At 47.0% G+C, this 18,903-nt stretch overlaps 1 protein-coding gene across 3 annotated transcripts in view; it reads left to right on the forward strand.

Moving 5' to 3' along the window:
• Positions 1 to 18,903, forward strand: part of HEATR3 (HEAT repeat containing 3) — a 366,680-nt gene that overhangs the window by 310,339 nt on the left and 37,438 nt on the right. For all 3 annotated transcript variants that reach the window (XM_069604764.1, XM_069604763.1, XM_069604765.1), the window contains exons 12-13: positions 10,595 to 10,683; positions 11,035 to 11,178. In XM_069604764.1, coding sequence (XP_069460865.1) covers positions 10,595 to 10,683; positions 11,035 to 11,178 — 233 coding nt within the window. The remainder of the gene's footprint in view (positions 1 to 10,594; positions 10,684 to 11,034; positions 11,179 to 18,903) is intronic.

Raw genomic sequence — 18,903 nt, forward strand, 5'->3', positions numbered from 1 at the left:
CTTTGTATACCCACAGCACCCTCTTATGGGCTATGGGCCTCTTCTGGCTCCCCTGCAGGTGAAGTCACCACTGACACCCTGTGGTGTTGTAGGATAGGCTCCTGTACCTTTCCCTCCTCTCCTCCAGCCTCTTGGACTTACAAGGTCTGCTTCTTGATGTCCTGCTCCGGAATCTTCCTTCTCTCCTCACTGCAGCAGGGCAGGAGGTCTCCCCTGTTGCTTCCCTAGACTGCATGCTTCTCACTCCACCTCCCGCTCTGGACCGGGCGTTGCCTCGTTCCGCTCTCCACCTCTGCTGAATCCGGGTGCCTCTCCTCACCCTCATTGACCCGGGAGATCAGCACGGTCCCTCCGCACACAACGGTACTTCTCTTCCTCACGGCAGAGTTCTGCCTGTCCCTCACTCCATCGGCCGTTTTATATATCTACTTGCCAGCCCAATGCTTCGCCCGAACAGCTCTTCACTTTCCTTCTTCATGACACATCTGCGCTGCGGAGTTCAATCCCTTCTAGCCCACGTTGCTTATCTTTCAGCTACAAATGCGGTCCGTTGGGGAGACACTCAAGCACGTCGTCCTCCAATGGCCAGCATCTTGGAATCACATTGTGTCATTCTTAAAGTGTGTCATTGGGTTTTGCTTTCCCTGGTTTGCTCCATACAGATTTAAATACTTGTCTTTGAGTTGCTGGTAGCTTTTATTAATTATATCGGCCTTACTAACCTTAAATAGCTGCTGCTCTTCTAAACGTGTAACCCTGGGTTGTGCTTCCTTGAATTGCTTTGGTGCTATTCTAAAATAGTTTGATAAAGTTATTACTTACCTTTAGAAACTGTATTAAACACTTCTTAAAAGTATACTGGGTATAACTAGCTAATAGATAGGGGATAGTTATGTACCAATAGGTCAATTACTTACCTTGAAATGTGTTGTCTTTCTTAAAGCGTAATTGGATTTCGCTTTCCCTGATTTGTTTATTGCATTCTAAAATAGTTATTGAATGTTCATACTTATTGAGAAGCTTGAGCCCCCTGCAGAAAGTAGATGAGTTGATTTACTAGTTCTGAACTGTGTTCTCAGAAGTAATGTTGCAAGGAGTATACTTGTAACAGGGTTGGTTTATTATGTGATTAAATAGCTAAGAGTCACTGCATGACTGACCGGGTCAACTACTCTTGAAATACCGATTATATTCTAAAAGTAGATCTAACCTGGTCTTATTCCCCAAGAATAGTATATTACTATACTGAATGTATAACTAGGTTTGACTCACCTGGATGTGTCTTGCTCCTCTAAATAAGGTTATACCTTGGTTTGCATACCATAGGTATTGGGTTGGTTTTGATGATTGTGTTTATATGATGTTATAATACTTACTTGTATTTAAATAAACCATTTGTGTTTACAATACATAATGCTTCAGTGGTTCTCTGGACCATATGCATGCTACAATTTCTTTGTACCAAGCTACAGCCCTTTCTCCCTCCTAAAATAAGCCTGGCTGCTCTGCCCATGCTAAAACATTCTCGAGTGGTACAACCTTATACTAAGAGTGAAGCTTATGTACAGCCTTAGATGTATGGTTTTGTGAAGCCCTTAGTTGGACTTTAGAAAAACTGTCCTAACAGGCGGTAACCGTTCTTCACTGGTGCTTTGAAAAGGGTGCCAAAATCACAGAACCACAAAAATCCTTTGCATGGAGCCTCTTCACTTGACTGCTGCTCCGAGATCCATTCCAGTGTACCTCCTTTAGTCTGCCTGACTAAGAATTCGGTGACCAGGTCTGCTGCTGCATCGCGGGGGCATTATGCTGCATACTGTTCACTATTAAGGTACTTTGAGACTCTTGGTAGAACGTACCTAGAGTTGCTTTGCTGCTCCTGTGTTGCTGGAATGTTGCATTCATTCTTACCTGCAACAGTTATTACACAAGTATTTTGCTTACCTTTTGAATTGCATATTGTTAGGGAGATGTATCATTGTTATGCTTCCCTCTCCTAGTGAGAACCCCAGTACTTCTTGCTGGACTTCTGGACCTTTTTCTTTAAATCCTGAATGAGTGGAGCCTTTTTCCACTCATTCATTCTTGTGGGATCTGTATTTTGGAAATCTTTTCTTTCGATTCTCTCTGTACTATGGAGTCTGTCTGCTCCATAGCTCTTACAGGCATCTGTATTTTTATTTCAGCACACAGCTCCTTCTGGGCAGTGTTGCTGGGGGACCCTTAGGGTCCTCCTTTAAGATTTGGTTTCTGTATCCTCAAGTAACTACAGTTCCTAAGGTATCTCTCCCAAAACTCTACACTCTGAGAGATTGGCACATGCCACCTTATGTGACGTGGCAAAGGGATACCTAGTATCCCCCTTCTCTCTGTTCCTGTGACTTTTTAGTCACAAACACAATCTCCTAGTTATGGCTGGTGGCAGTGGACATGATCTAACAACTATTGTGTTATTATTGTACCACAGGCTATGTCCATAGCCCCGGTAGTGCACAATAGGGGCACCCAAATACCAACTTTGGGTCTCCCTTCGTTTTTTGCTATTACTAGCATGGTTGTTATTTGTTAGCCCTTCTACTATTCTGGGAAGAGGAAGTCAATGTGTGTGTTTTGCCTTTGGCGGGAGCCCTTCGGTGTCCCCGCCTAGGCTCCAGAATGTCTAGGCAGACAGGAAGTGGAGGAGGAGTTTTCCACCCCCTGTCCTTTATCTGCCAGAATAGGACCAGTACCCAAAGGGTATCTGGCTGTCCTGATTGGACAGCCAAAATCCCCTTTCCGTAAAATACTGAGAGAGATTGCAGGGGAGCATGTGCTGCGATTGTGTGAAAGATCTGGCTTCTAGAGGGGAAAATAAGTCGATAACTGGAAGCTGAAGTAAACAAAGAAGACAAGCAGAGACACCTGCAGACCATTTGCAACAGTGTGAAGCGATGACTGCTGTCCTGAGCTCGGTCTCTGTGTGACCGAGGAGATCCGAAGAGGACGACCTTTGGCTGGTGGGAACAACCAGTCTGAAGACGGATGTTGAATTGAGCCTTTTCCAGCATGGGGCCTGGCATGGATTCACATGCTCATATTCCCCGTCAGGCTGGGAATCCTCGGTAAAGAAAAAAATCCGTTTCAGTTTCATTTCTGAACTGCCTTTCTCCTAATAACCAATCACTGGTCTCTGGGTCATACTGCCCCCAGCCAATGACTGCCCTCTACCTAAGCGCCTCCTCTGGCAGCCATCTTCAGATTTTTACTGCACGTTCAAGTGTTGGGAGTCCTCGTGCTGTAGCTCTCAAGCTTTTACTGCGTTTTGCGAATTTTAATCTAATTTTTCAGTCAATCGAGCCTCAAGCTCCACCGTTTCTACTTCCGATCAACGGGGACCCGTTTCGGATTCTTCAATGCCCCTCAAGGGCGGAATTTTCTTAGAGTTTCACTTCTCAGAGGCTTCCGGAAGATCTTTGAAGCCTACCCGGCGTGGACATGGCCGAGGAAAAAGGAATCCCGACGCCCGGATCCAATCTCTTCAGGGGCTGCCTTGGATGTGGACTGCAGAATGTCTTCAAGGAAGATGGAACATTCTCAATGTCTCTACTGCCTTCATGAAGACGAAATGCACGTGGAGAAGGACTGTGCATTTTGCAAGAACATGTCCGAGCGGACGATGAGGGATCGTCGTGCCTGCCTCACCAACTGGCTGGAGGGGAAGAGCCCAGCAGCGGGTGAGAAAAAGAAGTCTGAGCGGTCTTCTAAGTCCTTTGAGGGTGCCCCGGCGACGGGGGCCCAACAAAAGGTTAAGCACCGCGAGTCCGCGCGCACCTGGAGCGCCGAATGGTCGGGCTCCTCTGCTGCCAGGCAGGGCGCAATTTCACCGACGCCATCAACCACGAGCCAACGCTCTGGCTCAGGGAAGAGGAAAGCAGAGAACCCGGGTAAGCTTCGGGAGAAGTCCCGGTGGATCCGACGACAGCCGAGGGGGAGCGAGGCGGTGACCCTCCCCTCAAGGTGAAGGCCTCAAGCACCTCCAAAGTCGTGAAGGCCTTGATTCACCCGGCTAAGGCCTCTATCTAGGGCATCGTGGTGGCCCTGGCGAAGCCTGTGGAGGCTACCCCAGTGGAGTTGACCTCGGGGCCTAGAGTTTCCCTGCCACCGCAGAGGGAATCTTCTTTCCAGCCCATCGATAAGACCCTTGTGAAAACCCCGGTGGGAAAAGAGGGGGGGGCCCGGTGGCCATCATGGACACGGATACAGCCTCTCAAGAACTGGCTGGAGTCGTAAAGGTCCTGAGCAGGAAGTTCGAGGCGGTCTGGTCCCACGGGAAGGATCCCGAAGAGGCGGACCAGGAAAGCGACGGAGGTGGCGACGAGGAACACGTGGAGGCGGAGGATTGGATTCCATTCCCCAACCATCGCAGCCAGTCCCTGGGCCACAAGACATCTTGGGGGCGATCTTGATGGCGATCCAGGCCTTGTGTACAGAGATAAGGACAAGGTTGCCCTTAACACCAACGGACGACCCAGCAGAGCCTGGACCATCGGAAAGCCCTCCAAGCAAGCAGAGGAGAATTCATCCACCCCCTCCTTTCCAGCCTTCTCGGCCCGCACAGCCTTCTTCCCCGTCTCCTGAGCCGGTGGACGATAAGGGAACATAGACAGCCACAAGGGGAACGGATGACGGTGGTGGTGACGACCGGATGGACCTTCCATCACCACCTGCTCGGGACTCCCCGCCCGATGAAATTGGCTCCTTCCACGCCATGATTGCCAGGGGATCCGAGCTCTTTCAGCTCTGCCGCGTGGAAGAGAAGAAGGAAGGCTTCCTCTATCAATGACGGGATGCCAAAAGAAAGATGGTCCCCTTGGTCCCGTTACTCGACGACATCTGGGACGAGGGGCTGTTGCTCCTGAAGAACCCATCCACGGCCCCTGCCAAGAGAGACCAGTACGAGAAGAAGTACCGGGTTCTGGATTCTGCCCCCATGTGCCTTAGGGCGCAACCTACCCCGGACTCGGTTGTCTCCACGGCAACCAAGAAGAAAGCGGCGGGGGCGACGGCGTGAAATTCGACATCTCTGCCGGACAGCTAAGGGAAGAAATTGGACGCAATGGGACGGCGACTATCAAAGCGGCCAACGCCCTCACGATCGTGGCCCGCTTCGTCCGGGAGCTATGGTTTAAGATGGCTCCTCTACTGAATTTTCTCCCGGACGACAAGAGGGCTGAGGCCCTAGAGATCCTACAGGAGGGAGAGGTGGCATCGGACCACGCCATAACGGTGGCCACGGACATTGCAGACATCGGCTTCTGCCAGATGGGCAATGGCGTTTGCCTTCGCCGACACGGTTGGCTCAAGGCAACAGATTTCCATCAAGACGTACAGACCAGGGTCCTGGACATGCTCTTCGACGGGAACAACCTGTTTGGCAAGGCAGTGGATGAGTCGCTGCATGCCATCAAGGCTGACCCAGAGACGGCTCGTGCCTTAGGCGTTCTTCAGCAACGACGGCCGGCCTTTCAGGGCTCCGGAGGCAAGCAGGGTGCCTCCAAGGGATTTGGCGGCAGCTCCTCGACTTACCGCCAGGCGGCTCGCTTCTCGTCGCAGGAGGCCTATAGGGGACGCGGCAAACCAGGAGGATCTCGTCGTCTTCGCCCAGGAGGCCAGGGCGGCAAGGCCGCCGCCAAGCAGGATTGACCCGGCCGTAGGGTCGGGCCCCCCACCTGAGCACCCCGGTGGGAGGCCGGCTGGCGAACTTCGTCAGCGTGTGGGAGTCCATCTCCACTGACCGTTGGGTGCTGGATGTTCTGGCCTGCGGGGGCACACTGGAATTTCTAAAAGTGCCCCCGTATTCCACCGGTGGCCAGAAAGGAAGACCACGTCCCTCAACTACTACTGGAGGTACGAGCGATGTTAAAGAAGGGAGCCATCGAACTCGTCCCAAAGAGGCTCCGGGGCTCCGGAGTATACTCGCGGTACTTCCTCGTAAGGAAAAAGACCGGTGGTTGGCGACCCATCCTGGACCTTCGTCGTCTAAACAAATACAGCAGGTCCCAGAAGTTCTGGATGGTTACCCTCCAGCACGTGCTGGGACAACTGGAGGAAGGCGACTTCCTATCGTCGCTGGACTTGTAGGACGCCTACTTTCACATCCCCATCTTGAAAACGCATCGAAAGTTTCTGCGATTCGTATTCCAAGGACGGCACTACCAGTTCAAGGCCCTTCCCTTTAGACTAAAGTCGGCACCCAGGGTGTTCACCAAGTGCCTGGCACCAGTGGCGGCGCGGCTGCACCTACAAGGGATTCACGTCTACCCTTATCTGGACGACTGGCTCATCCGGGCGGAGTCAAGGCAACTCGCCGTCGAACACACAAGGAAGACCGTCCAACTGCTCACGGATCTAGGATTTTCGATCAACTTCACAAAATCCCACCTGGTACCGTCGCAAGTTGCCCTGTTCCTGGGAGCCAAGCTCGATACAGTGGCGTGACTAGCGTCTCCATCGAGGAGAGGACAAAGGCCATCCTAGGCAAGGTGCAACGGCTGTCGACCATGGATGTGGCCAAGGTGAGGTCCGTCAAGTCCCTGCTCGGCATGATGTCCTGCTGCATTTACTCTGTGCGCCTTTGCAGACTACGGATGCGACCACTGCAGAAGCTCCTCGACACCCGTTGGATGCAAGCGACAGGCAGCTTCGAAGACCAATCTCACTCAACGACACCTTTCGACGAGCGATCCGGTGGTTGGGCATCTGCACGCATCTGACGGCGGTATGGATTTCCAGACCCCGGCCCATCAGGAGACAGTGACGACGGACGCTTCCCTGGAGGGATGGGGGGCTCACTCCGGAGATCTCCACGCAAGAGGCCTTTGGCTACCAGAGGAGAGGTCACTTCACATCAACGTCCTGGAGCTCCGAGCCATGTTCTGGGCCCTCGGGTCGTTCCTTCCGTCCCTCAAGGGCGAGGTGGTGAGGATCTTCACCGACAACACCACGACAATGTTTTACATCCGGAAGCAGGGAGGCACCGGAACTGCGGCAGGATCAAGTGGACATCTTCTTCCGACAATGGGGCAATCCCCAGATCGACCTGTTCGCGACGGCGGCGAACAGCAAGTGCCAGAGGTTCGCCAGCAGGTTTCCCCAGCCGAAGAGCATGGACGATGCCTTCTCGTTACCCTGGGACGGCCTGTTCCTGTATGCGTTCCCTCTGTTGCCGTTGCTGCTGCGACTCATCAACCAACTCAAATGGTCCCGGTGCAGGATGATCCTCGTTGCACTTAATCTACAGGAAGTCCCAAGAACGCACTTTGTTAAATCCAAGAAGGAAACTTTGAAAGAAGGAACTTTTGAAAGAAGGAACTACAAGGTTGAGGAGCTTTGCAGCAAAAACGAGTGTTGTGTGCCAGGAAAGACACAAATCACTGCTAAACCAAGGATCTCCTCGTCGGAGAAGGAGGCGCCATCCTCCACCACGATCCGGCGTCACTAAACTTGCAGGCCTGACTCCTGCAGCGCTAGAGTTTGGAGGGTACGATATCCCGGCGGACTGCAAAGAGGTGCCTGCAAAGGCCAGGGCGCCCTCGACTCTCAAAGTGTTATGGACACAAATGGAAGAGGTTCTGTCTGGTGCCAGGCACAGAAGATTAACCCTCTGTGGATTACGGCCCCTCAGGTGCTGCCATACCTACTGTCGCTGGCCAAGGCGGCGCTGGGTCACTCCTCCATCAAGATCCATCTAGCGGCGATTTCCCACTACTCCAGGACCCCGGGGCGATCATCTCTCTGGTCCCATCGCCTGGTGAAGGAGTTTATGAAAGGACTGTTCTGGTTGTTCCTGCCGGGGAAGGCTCCGGCCCCGGCGTGGAAGCTCAACGTGGTGCTGTCCAGGCTCATGGGGCCGCCATTCGAGCCGCTTCATTCGGCACCGTTGAAGTTCCTGTCGTGGAAGATGGCGTTTCTTGTGGCCATCACCTCCGCACGACGAGTGGGAGAGATCCAGGCCCTCTCCTGTAAACCTCCATACTTGACTTTTCACGATACGAGGGTGGTGCTGAGGACGCACCCCTCCTTCATGCCCAAGGTGCCGTCGGACTTCCATCTCAACGAGCCCTTGGTGTTACCTGTTTTCTTCCCGTCACCTTCGCCGCCGGCTGAGAGGACTTTGCACTCGCCGGATGGAGCTAGAGCACTGAAGTTCTATGTGGACCGCACAAAGAGTTTTCGGATGACATCACTGCTGTTTGTGAACTTTGGAACTGTGAACCAAGGAAAGGCTCTCTCGAAGGCTTCCATTTCCAGATGGCTCTCCGGCTGCATCATGCACTGTCACCAGTTGGCAAACCGACCGTTGCCCGGACGTCCGAGAGCCCATTCGACCAGAGCGATCGCTGCTACCACGGCGTTCCTATCTGGTGTGCCCCTGCTGGACATCTGCAGGCCTGCTACGTGGATGTCGACGCACACCTTCACAAGATTCTACTGCGTCGACCGGGATTCCAGGGAGGAGTCCAGAGTCGGCCAGGCAGTGCTGCGCAACCTGTTCTCTTGAAGGTGAGCCTGGTGAGGAGGTAAGAGATGCTTAATGTTGAGCCTTGCCACCTCCCGTGGTTGTGCGTGTGTACTGCTATGTATTCTTGTATTCATGAGCATGTGAATCCATGCCAGACCCCCATGCTGGAGAAGGAGCAAGTTAATTACCTGGAACTGTTGTCCTCCAGCATGGGTCTGGCATGGATTCACATGCGAACCCTCCCTCCTACCAGTCTGCGGCTCTTCACTTGGTCATACTGCCACTTTACGCGCTACCAAATCTGAAGATGACTGCCAGAAGAGGGGCTTAGGTAGAGGGCAGTCATTGGCTGGGGGCGGCATGACCCAGAGACCAGTGATTGGTTATTAGGAGAAAGACAGTTCAGAAACTAAACTGAAACTGATTTTTTTCTTTACCGAGGATTCCCAGCCTGACGACGGGGAATACGAGCTTGTGAATCCATGCCAGACCCATGCTGGAGAACAACAGTTACAGGTAAGTAACTTGTTCCATCTCCTGAGGTCCTAGGAGTTTAAGAGCTGTAGAACCCCAATACCAGGAGACCTGCTGCTCATTTCGAGTGCAATAATAGGATAGCATTGTTTTTCCCCTTCCTAAATGTTGCAACAAATGTAACCACGAACAAACACAAAAAGTGAAGTGTCCGAAGTATATTCTAAAGTGTTCTAGTATAAACCTATGAGGTATTTAAAGTGATTCTGGTTTAAATATAATATATGATTTTATATAAATTATAAGTGTAAGTGTTTCTTTGATGTACATGTCTAGCTATGTTCAGTGTACTTACCTACAGCTCACATCTTCCTCTTAAGATAAGCCTGACTGCTCTGCCTTCTACCAAGGTCCTGAGTTAGTACAGACTAATGCTAAGAGTTGGAGATCTACAAACCACTGAGATAGCTTATTGAAGTCTTCTACCAGTAGGACTTTAGGAAAACTCCCCTAACGCATATTTCCATTCCCAAAGTATTAGAAAAGTGTTTTACTTACTGGGAATATTGTTTTGGTTCTTCTATATGTTTGAGTGTTATAGTACTTACCTTCTTGAAGAATTATCTTTACCTTATTGTATATATAAAAGAAAACATTGTTTTTATATAACTTTTAGTGCAGTGATGTTTTTTTGCCTGTGTGTATACTCTTTAGTTCTTAGTACCTGCCTACAGCCCTTCCTCTCTCTTAAGATCAGCCTGCCTGCTCAGCCATTGCTTCCAACAAAACGTGTGGTTCAGGCCTATACTAAGAGTTGGAGCCTTGTGTCCCAAGTGTGAGTCTTCTAAAGTCCTACCTAGGGTCGACTTTTGTAAAACTCCATAACAACTGTCAAATTTTGCATGAGAAGGAGAATGATCCCAGATGTGATGTGCAAATTGCCAGTATTTGCACCATGGCATTACTTTTTTTTCTGAGGAAAGCCCTGGTTGATTGGTGTGCTTGAGTCTTTTGCTAAATCTGTGTGAAAAACAACCTAGGAATTACAGGTTCTTTCTTTTTAAAGGTGAGACCATCAAGGCACGCTCTAGTACCATCTTGTTGTCAATGTTGCCAGCTACAGTTTGCTCATTAAATTATAGGAATTCCTTCCTCTGGTGCCTGATTGAAGCAGGCCTCAAACCTTAGCCTTCAACGACCATGTTGCATGTTAGGGCAGAATTCTATTTTTGAGGGTCCTGCTCACCCATTTTGGGAACCCGACCTATACCTTCTGCTTTTTACCCTTGGGTTTTCTGGGATCTCTGAGTTTGTTCTGTGGTCAGAGGCACCTCTACTGATAGTCCCCCTGCCAGTGGACTGTGCAAATCTCGTAATACCCATGTGCACAATGGTCATCTCCCTCCCTTGCATATCAGTATTTTTTGTATACCACCTTCCTTAAGTCGAACGTTCTGGGCACTCTACATGGGTTTGTACATTTCAAAGTAAATTAAGATCAAAACATGTCCCATGATCAGCCTGGACAATATCATTTTTCAGACGTGCACCCATGTTTTGAATGCTTTTTTTTTTTTTTTTTTTTGCAACTCCCCATAAAAGTTTTTCTTTCTCGTGTAGAAATGCAAGAACCTGAAGAATTTATGGAAGCTGCAACCAGTGCATTGAGAGCACTCTTGCAGACAATGGCATCACATAATCTATCAGAGGTAAATCTCTTTATGTGCTTCATGCAAGTATGCGGGTAATTACAAATATGTACTTTTTTTTAAAACCAAAACTTGTTGATGCAGGACATATTTATTAATATACTGTTTTTTGGGTAACTGATCATGTCAATTTTCCAGAAATCTTACATTCCATCTTGCTAGTAGCCAGAATCGAATAATGGTCGCACCAGGTCAATGCATACACATCTTGTGTCTTTGTTCAGGGTGATTTCACTGACTGGTTCCCTGTACACAGTCCTCTCTGGCACTTCTATGTTATGAATGTGTTTCTTATTGATAATCCAAAATCATTCACCTATTGGTTGTGGCCTTTTTCTTGTCTTTGAATAGTGTATGAGCCCAGAGCAGCTGATGAGTTTGCGTGAAGCTGGGATTCATTGCAAAAATAGAAGTGTTAAAGTCAACATAGTCAGCATTGTGGGCATAACTGGGAGCGTTTTGGCAAAAGGGACAGACACAGCAGAAGCACTAAAGGTAACATTTTTCATTTATGTTAATGCTGGAGTCGTACAGGAAGAAAAATGTTTTAGGAAGTGGCGTATTATTTCTGTGACTGAATTAGAAGAAAGACTTGGAATTCTACCACTGCAAAGAAAATAGCATGCCAAACCCTGGGTGGCTGGCCAAAGGTGGGAAGGTTTTCCTTGTGTTGATTTTTCTTTGTCTATAGATGATATTGATGATATTCACAAATATTTTGTATTGTGCCTGAATATCACAAACCACCCTAAAATGTGTTTGCGGTGCAATATTATACGATTGGTGCATGCAGAAAATGTTGCATTGCTTTTCTTTTTGCTTCAATTTTTCTTCAGTCCTTCCTGATCGTAGGGCTTTTGTGAAACAAAACACCTTGCAATAATCTAAAGAACCTAAGCACTTAAAAAGAAGTTAGGGGAAATGCTGTCCTCATTATATGGCTTTCCAATAATTAAGATATACATGCAAGTACTTAGGAAGAAAGAAAGGCATTCAGTTGAGATTATCCCATATTTACTGATCCCTTGTGATGTGTAAATCTGTGCTACTGCTATATTTCCTGACTGGTTTACTCTTTTTCTGCCTGATAAGTTCTCTTGAGACACACATCCACAATGCACTCCCGAACGGCCCTGTTCCTTGTGTGTCTGCTTGAACAGATAGCTGTGTGGGATTCGCTGGTTGGTGGTAGCTTTTGTGAATTATAATGGGTGTTCAGATGGATTTCTACAATCTAGCCTGGTGGACAGATTTTCAGAGGCCAGCCTAGTTATAGTGAACAGGGAACTCTGAGAGGTTTGCCAAAAGCCAATCAAGGTAAACTTGAAGAGTATTGAAGGCTATTCTCAGGAAGTGTGCAAGTGAGGTCAGGGGTCCTCAATAAGTTCACACAATAATTCAATTTTTATTTATTTTTTATTGTAACAGTTAGTTATATACAAAACTTTAATTAAAAACACTAATTCATCTGACACATTCTCGGTTGTCAATCCATAGTACTTCATAACCCCTTTTTAAATTAATTTATGGAATTTAATTCATTATCCCTCAGATGTTTCTGGTTCCAGAATTATTTCAAGAAAGTCTACCACAGCACATGTTATTGCAACATTGTTTCCTGATATTAAAGTATGCCACCAATCATCGGTCTGATGATGGGCCGATGTAAGATATTCTAAAAAAAAAAAAAAAGATCGCTGGATGGATATGTTGCTGCATTTGGTGATGAGATGTTTTAAAGATTCTGATGCTTTATTACAAAACCTGCATAAATTGTCCGTTAGGAGTGTCTCAGCCACATCATTTCTTTTGTTTTATATGCTTTGAGATGAAGCCTCAAACATGTTACGATGTACCCTTGATGGAAATCTTGCCAGGTACTTTGGTAATTTATCTAGGCTATTGCAAGTCACTCCTATGTCGAGCATAGTTGGCAAAGCATTCCGCACTTCATTATTTTTTATCCAATTCCACCGTCTTAACTTCTTTTTGTCGATTTGAGGCATTTCCATTACTGTAGCCCAAGAAATATCAGTGAGAGTTGGTATCCTTCTGATTTTCGTGCCCAAATGCCTAGGATTCGGGCATATGGATTTTCCTCTGATGATTTGAATATTTCATAAGCAGGTATGACATTGCTGATGTTCATTTTGCGTAGAACTGCTATTGATTTCCATTGGATAATCCTGTGTAGAGGCTCTATGCCTAATTCGTGTCTTATAGCTACAATAGAAACATTAGAGGGTAGACCCAACACCCCTCTCCAAAAGCGGCCTTCTAATGTTGCCCAAATAGAGTTGTCGATGTTTAGGCCCGCCTCAGCCCGTGTGTTAATGCAGGGATTACTTTCTGTAGATAAAAGGTCTTAATTGGGATCAGGGTGAATTTGGCATATTGAGCGTGCAATCGTTTGCCTTGCAAGGTGAAAGTCGACATGCAGTGTTTCAAATCAGCTACCCAATCCCATTCTCTAATGGATTTATTAATTTGCACACCTAAGTATCGAATAGTCGAGACAGACTCAATGTTTTCGCCAGCAGCTGACCATTTGAATTGTTTCATCGCTGACTTTTGTTTTGTGCCGAACGCGAAGATCTTAGATTTTCCTGCATTCATTTCAAGGTCATTCGCTTGTAAATAATCGACTAATGAATTTCAATACGCATTGTAGACCGGTCTCGGTTTGGTCAAACAAAACCATGTTGTCGGCATAGATTGCCCAGCTGATCCTATATGTCCATTTAATTTTGGTGGAAAGCAGCGAACTTGCTGCAAAGCTTCAGGGATATCTGCAATATACAACTTAAACAGAAGAGCTGCCAAGGGGCAGCCTTGTTTTACTCCTTGTGGTGTTAATACTTCCTTTGTCAAGTGACCAATGTTATCAATATGCACTTTAATGGATGTTTCATTGTGCAGTGCCATGAGAGGTTGGAGTAAAGAGGGTGGACAGGACCATCTTGACAGTTATTCCAGAGTTTTGTGCAGTTGATTCTGTCAAAGGCCTGTCGCATATCTATGAAGGTCATAAATAATTTCTTATGGGACTTCATAGCTTTGAGTTTCAGGACGGTAACAATTAGAAGATTTACTTTGGTGCCGACATCCTTATTCAAACCAGTTTGACGACTGTCCAGTAGGTTGTTAGCGGTTGCCCAAGCTGCAATTTTACGTTGTCAACAGGTGGCAAATATTTTACCTATTATGTCAGCCTTCCTGCCTCCCTGAAACTTGAGGAGAACCATCTCCGGTTCCGGAAGCACCTCAAAACCTTCCTCTTTGCTTCTGCTTTCTCTCTCCCTCTCCCCTGCTGAACAGCAAATTAATTCTTCACTGAAACTGCACTGATCCTGAAACTGGACCACTCTAAACGGCCTTGGTCCTGGGCCCAGCCACTCTCCACTCGCACTGATGCCCTTGAACCCCTCTGCACTGCGGGACTGTCTCTGTATCCCTACAGCCCCCCCCCTCCCCAGCACTTGTTCTGCACTTATCTTGCACTTGCCACCAGCTGGCCCTATTTATTTATTACTTTTCGCCACTTACCTTGTACTGCACTCCCCCCCCCCCTCCCCTTCCCCTTGCACTTTTCCCCCTCCCCCACCCCTGCACTTGCGCGATCTGAATGACACCTGGCCTAGTAGGATCGTTGTCTGTCTCCCCTTGTTCCTCCCCTCCCTGCCTCGTCGCGCCTTGAAACACCTGTGTATAGGCGCGTTATAAATACCATATCATATCATATCATATTAAATAGGGCGATAGTTGGCAGGATTATCCTTGTTGCCCTTCTTGAAAATAGGAATGATTACAGCAGATTTCCATGAACTCGGAATCTTCCTTCACCTCGATATACGTCCAAACAGCTCCTCGATGAAATCAGCCCATAGTTCCTTTTTGTCTTTTAGCATTACATTGGTCGACCGATCAGAGCCCGCAGCACGAGAATTTTTTAGATGTTTTATCAATGTGATATTATCACGGGTTTCACATACGTCCCATGGTTCATTGCAAGTTGAGAATTCTAACTCAACATATGCCTTTGAATCATTGAAGACACTTTTGAAGTGAGTTTGAAGTGAGTTTCCCAGGTTAGCATGGAAATTCCATTGACCAATCTCGTATCTTTGCTGCTGTTCCCGTTTAGAATTTTCCAGATATCTCTGGAATTATGTTGTACAATCAGTCCAAGCATTAATTCTGCACTTCAAATTCAATTTAGACAGGAATGTACACAAATTCAAATATTTATTCTAGGCCTTCTACACATGTAGAATTAGACTGGACAGCCATCCGCCCCCTTTCTGTAAAGCCGGTTTAAATAAAAATTAAACCGGCAGGTGATATTATCGCACAATACTCAATAATAAACATATATGCATTCACCATAGGTTCATAAATGCATTTAAAGTCACTTAGTCAACAAGCAAGTATGTTAAATGCAGTATTGATGGAACCAAGTCATACGTTGTTAGGTTAGATTTTCATTTATCTGCCAAATCACCTGACCCATGTGAGACGCCCCAGCACTTTTTGCTTGACTGTAGATTATTGTTCTATGTTCCTCAGTGAGTGGGAACTTTTTTCCCCCCAGTCACCCTTTCCTTTACTCTCTTTATGGGTGTCCTTTTTCTGACTCTCTATAGTTTTAGTTCATTTTTGAATCTATACTTTCCTATAACTTGTTGGGCATCTACATGCTATTATTGCAGCACATAGCAATTCAGTGCAGTGTTGCTGGCTTGCCCCATGGGCTTCCCTTTTTATTTTTTCTTGACCAACCTTGCAGAACCCATGTTCTCAAGGGTAGAGTGGGATTTGTATCCCTTCACATGTTCTATTGTGAGTCCAGCAGACCCCACCTTATATAGAGTGCTGGGGAGATGCATGGTATCCCCTTTCTCACTGCTCCTGTAACATTTTTATTAGTGACAAGCTTACTATTCTGGCTGGTGGCTGTGGACATGCTTTACTGACTTTTGTATCATTTTTACTCGGAGACTGTCATTACAGCCTCTGTAATGCACAGAAGGGTCACCATTCTGCTAGAATGGTGGCTTCTTTCTTTTTTTTTTTGTTGCAATTTTTAGTGTGCTTGTCCGTTCTTGGTCCTTCTGCCACCCTGGGTGGGGGAGGTCCTGGTTGTACTTTTGTCTTCGGCGGGAACCCTTTGTCTAGCCCGTCAAAGCTCCTGAGTCTCTGAAGGCAGGATGTGAGGGAGTAGTCTGAAACTCTGCTCACCTTTTGTCTTCTGGTGTGCCTGAGAGAATCCAGTCCCCAATGGGGGTTGGCTGTCATGACTGGACAGCCATCCGCCCCCTTTCTTTAAACTGCAGGGAGAGTTTGCAGAGGATGTGTCCGGATTCCTGTATATCTGACCTGGATCTGGAAGCTGTAGACAAGCCGACCACTGGAACAGATGATCTGATGAAGAGAAGACTGGTGTAGCTACTTCCAGCCACCGGAGATGCCTGTTGTATACCTGATGCCTGTGCTGACCCCTTCTTTGATGCGACAGGGGCCTCCGACCTGTGGACTGGGTGGACCAATCGATCATAAGAAGACCTGCATTTCGAGCCATCCCACGACGAGCTGTGACCTTCATGGGCAGTAAAACGCCAATACTTTGGGACCTCAAGCCCGAGTGCTGTCCAGCGAGGCAAATCTAATCGGTGACTGTCCTTCATCTGGTACCTTTTAAAAAGGGTGCCAAAATCACACCGCTGCGAGAAGCACTTGGGATCCCTTTGTTGCAAGCTTTTTCTGTTGACTGTTCCCATTCAGTGTCCGTTCTTTCGTCACCATGACCAAGAATCTGTGCTGCTGCATTGTGAAGGCGTCCATCTGCAACCGCTTCTTCACTGCTGAGGTACTGTGTGGCTGAGGGTAATACATACCTAAAGTCCTGTGTGGCTAGGTTGGTGATTAGTGTATTTGGGAGTTCACCCATACCATTTGCAGAGGCCTAATGCTGGAACGCATATAGAGCGCCTTCTACGAAGTACCTGAACGCTTTCTATGAACTCTAAAGTCTGTACGTACTTGTGGGACAAGAAATCCTCAGGAACTCTGACTTTCCTGCATCTGTGCCCTATCCTGACCTGGCTGCTGTTGGACTCTGGACCACCTGTGTCCCTCTTCTGCCTCTGCGATCACTCATGCCTTAGAATATGGAAGGACTTTGAAAGTAGAAGGCTTCTGTCTAGAAAATCGATCAAGTGTACTTACTTGCTAAGATGTTAGTGCTGTAACTGATTATCTCTGACATAGAATAAGTTACAAAGTGTTAAGTTCGGACTTACCAGTGAATTTCTTACAGCCATTCTGAAAAGTATACAACATTATTTACTTACCTTAGAATTGTGTTCCACTATTCTAGAAAGTAACAGAGTTGGTATTACTGTGTTATTCGTGAAACTGAACAAGTATAACAGTGTATTACCGATAGGGTTTTACTCACCTTGAATAGCATTCTGCCATTCTAAATGTGTAACATTAGGTTCTTACTTACCATGAACTGCTTACTGCCTTTCTGAAAAGTCTGAGGTTAGAACACAATTCTAAGGTTCTTGCTTACCTTAGAATTGTGTTCCACTCTTCTGAAAAGTAACATTGGTATAACTAACTATTCTGGAAATATAATCAGTGTAAGGGTTTATTACCAATAGGTGGGTTTAAGCACATTGATTAGTTTGTCATTCTAAATGTGTAACCTGAGTTCTTACTTATCAGTGAAGTGCATATTGTCCCTCTGAAAAGTAATTCATAAGTTATTGCTTACCTTAGAATTGTGTTTGTTAGTTAAGATTTTCATAGTAATGATAAGTCTTCCTGACCTGTATGAACCCCAGAACATTTTGCTTTTACTGATGGATTATTTTTCCCACACTCACAAAAATGTTTACTCTTGTTATGAGTGTCATTTTTAAGACTCTCCATAGTGTCTTTTAAAAGTTATCCTCTTTGACAACTTTTTGGCAATATGTGCCTGTTGTTGCTGGGTTGCCCTGGGGGCTCCCCTTTTAACTTTCCCTAGCTAACCCTGTGAGAACTACAGTTCCCAAGAGTAGAAAGGATCTTGGGATCCCTTTTACATTTTATTAGGCGAGACCAGCACCACCCACCTTTATGGAGTGCTGGGGAGATACCAAGTATCGCCTTTCTCATTTTAAATGTAACATTTGGGTTACAAGGACAAACTTAACTTTAATGGCTGGTGTGGCAGTGAACGTTTTTATTAATTTGGTGCACCTTTACCACGGCTGTTTGCACAGCCCCAGTAAAGACACCGGTTTATAGTCATAAAATCGAAAACCATAATGTCGAAAGTCATAATATAGAAAAAAAATGTCAGTCGAATTTTATTTTAATTACGTTTTTTATTCGAAATGGGGGGGTTCCCCTCCACCCCCCCCTTTTTTTTTTTTTTTTTGTTTTACCCATTTTTTTTATTCCAGGGTGGGGAATTCCTTTCTGTGATTTCTATCTTTGGTGCAAGTCCTGTGGACACCCCCTGCCCAGGCTCCAGAGTGTCTGTGAAGACAGAAAGCGAGAGAATAGTCCAAAACTCGGCAGTCCTTTGTTTTCCAGCCTGAGTGAGAAATGTCAGTTCAAACTGGGAGGCTGGCTGGCCTGAAAGGATTGCCAACCCCCACAAGTTTGAATGTTGCAAGGCTGTTGGATTGGCTGGGTTCCTGCATAAACGTCAGATCCTGGAAGCTGAAGAGGTAGTCGACCACCAGAACCAAAACCGAAGAGGAATATGAAGAATTTGCGGCTGAAATGATGTCCAGCGACCGGAGAGCCTGCTGTGTAACTGGATCCTTCTGTAGCCCTTCCTTCCAATCAACTTGGGGATTCCACTAACGACGACCCTGACCCAGAGCCTGGTGATGCCCACTAGACTCGAGAAGACCCGCTTGTTGAGCCATCCCACACCGTACTGCGGGCTGCAATACCCCAATACCCCAGGACCTCGAGCCATTGTGCGATGTATGGTCTGCTGAAACTTTGTGGGCATCCTGCTGGATCTCCAGAGGCATGATTCCAGTCCAGAAAGTCCCCTCACCAGAGTGCTGGACCTTGAAAACGACACGCGATATTCTGTCTCCTTCTGTGCTCTGGAAAAAGCCACTAAATCCAGCCGCGATAAAAACCTAGAGCCTTCCATCTTGATCCTTGCTGTAAAAGTCCTTCCAGTGTCCTGTCGTTTTAATGAAGGAA

Source organism: Ambystoma mexicanum, chromosome 1p (genome assembly GCF_040938575.1).
Source record: "Ambystoma mexicanum isolate Mex_15411 chromosome 1p, UKY_AmexF1_1, whole genome shotgun sequence".
NCBI classification, from domain to species: domain Eukaryota; kingdom Metazoa; phylum Chordata; class Amphibia; order Caudata; family Ambystomatidae; genus Ambystoma; species Ambystoma mexicanum.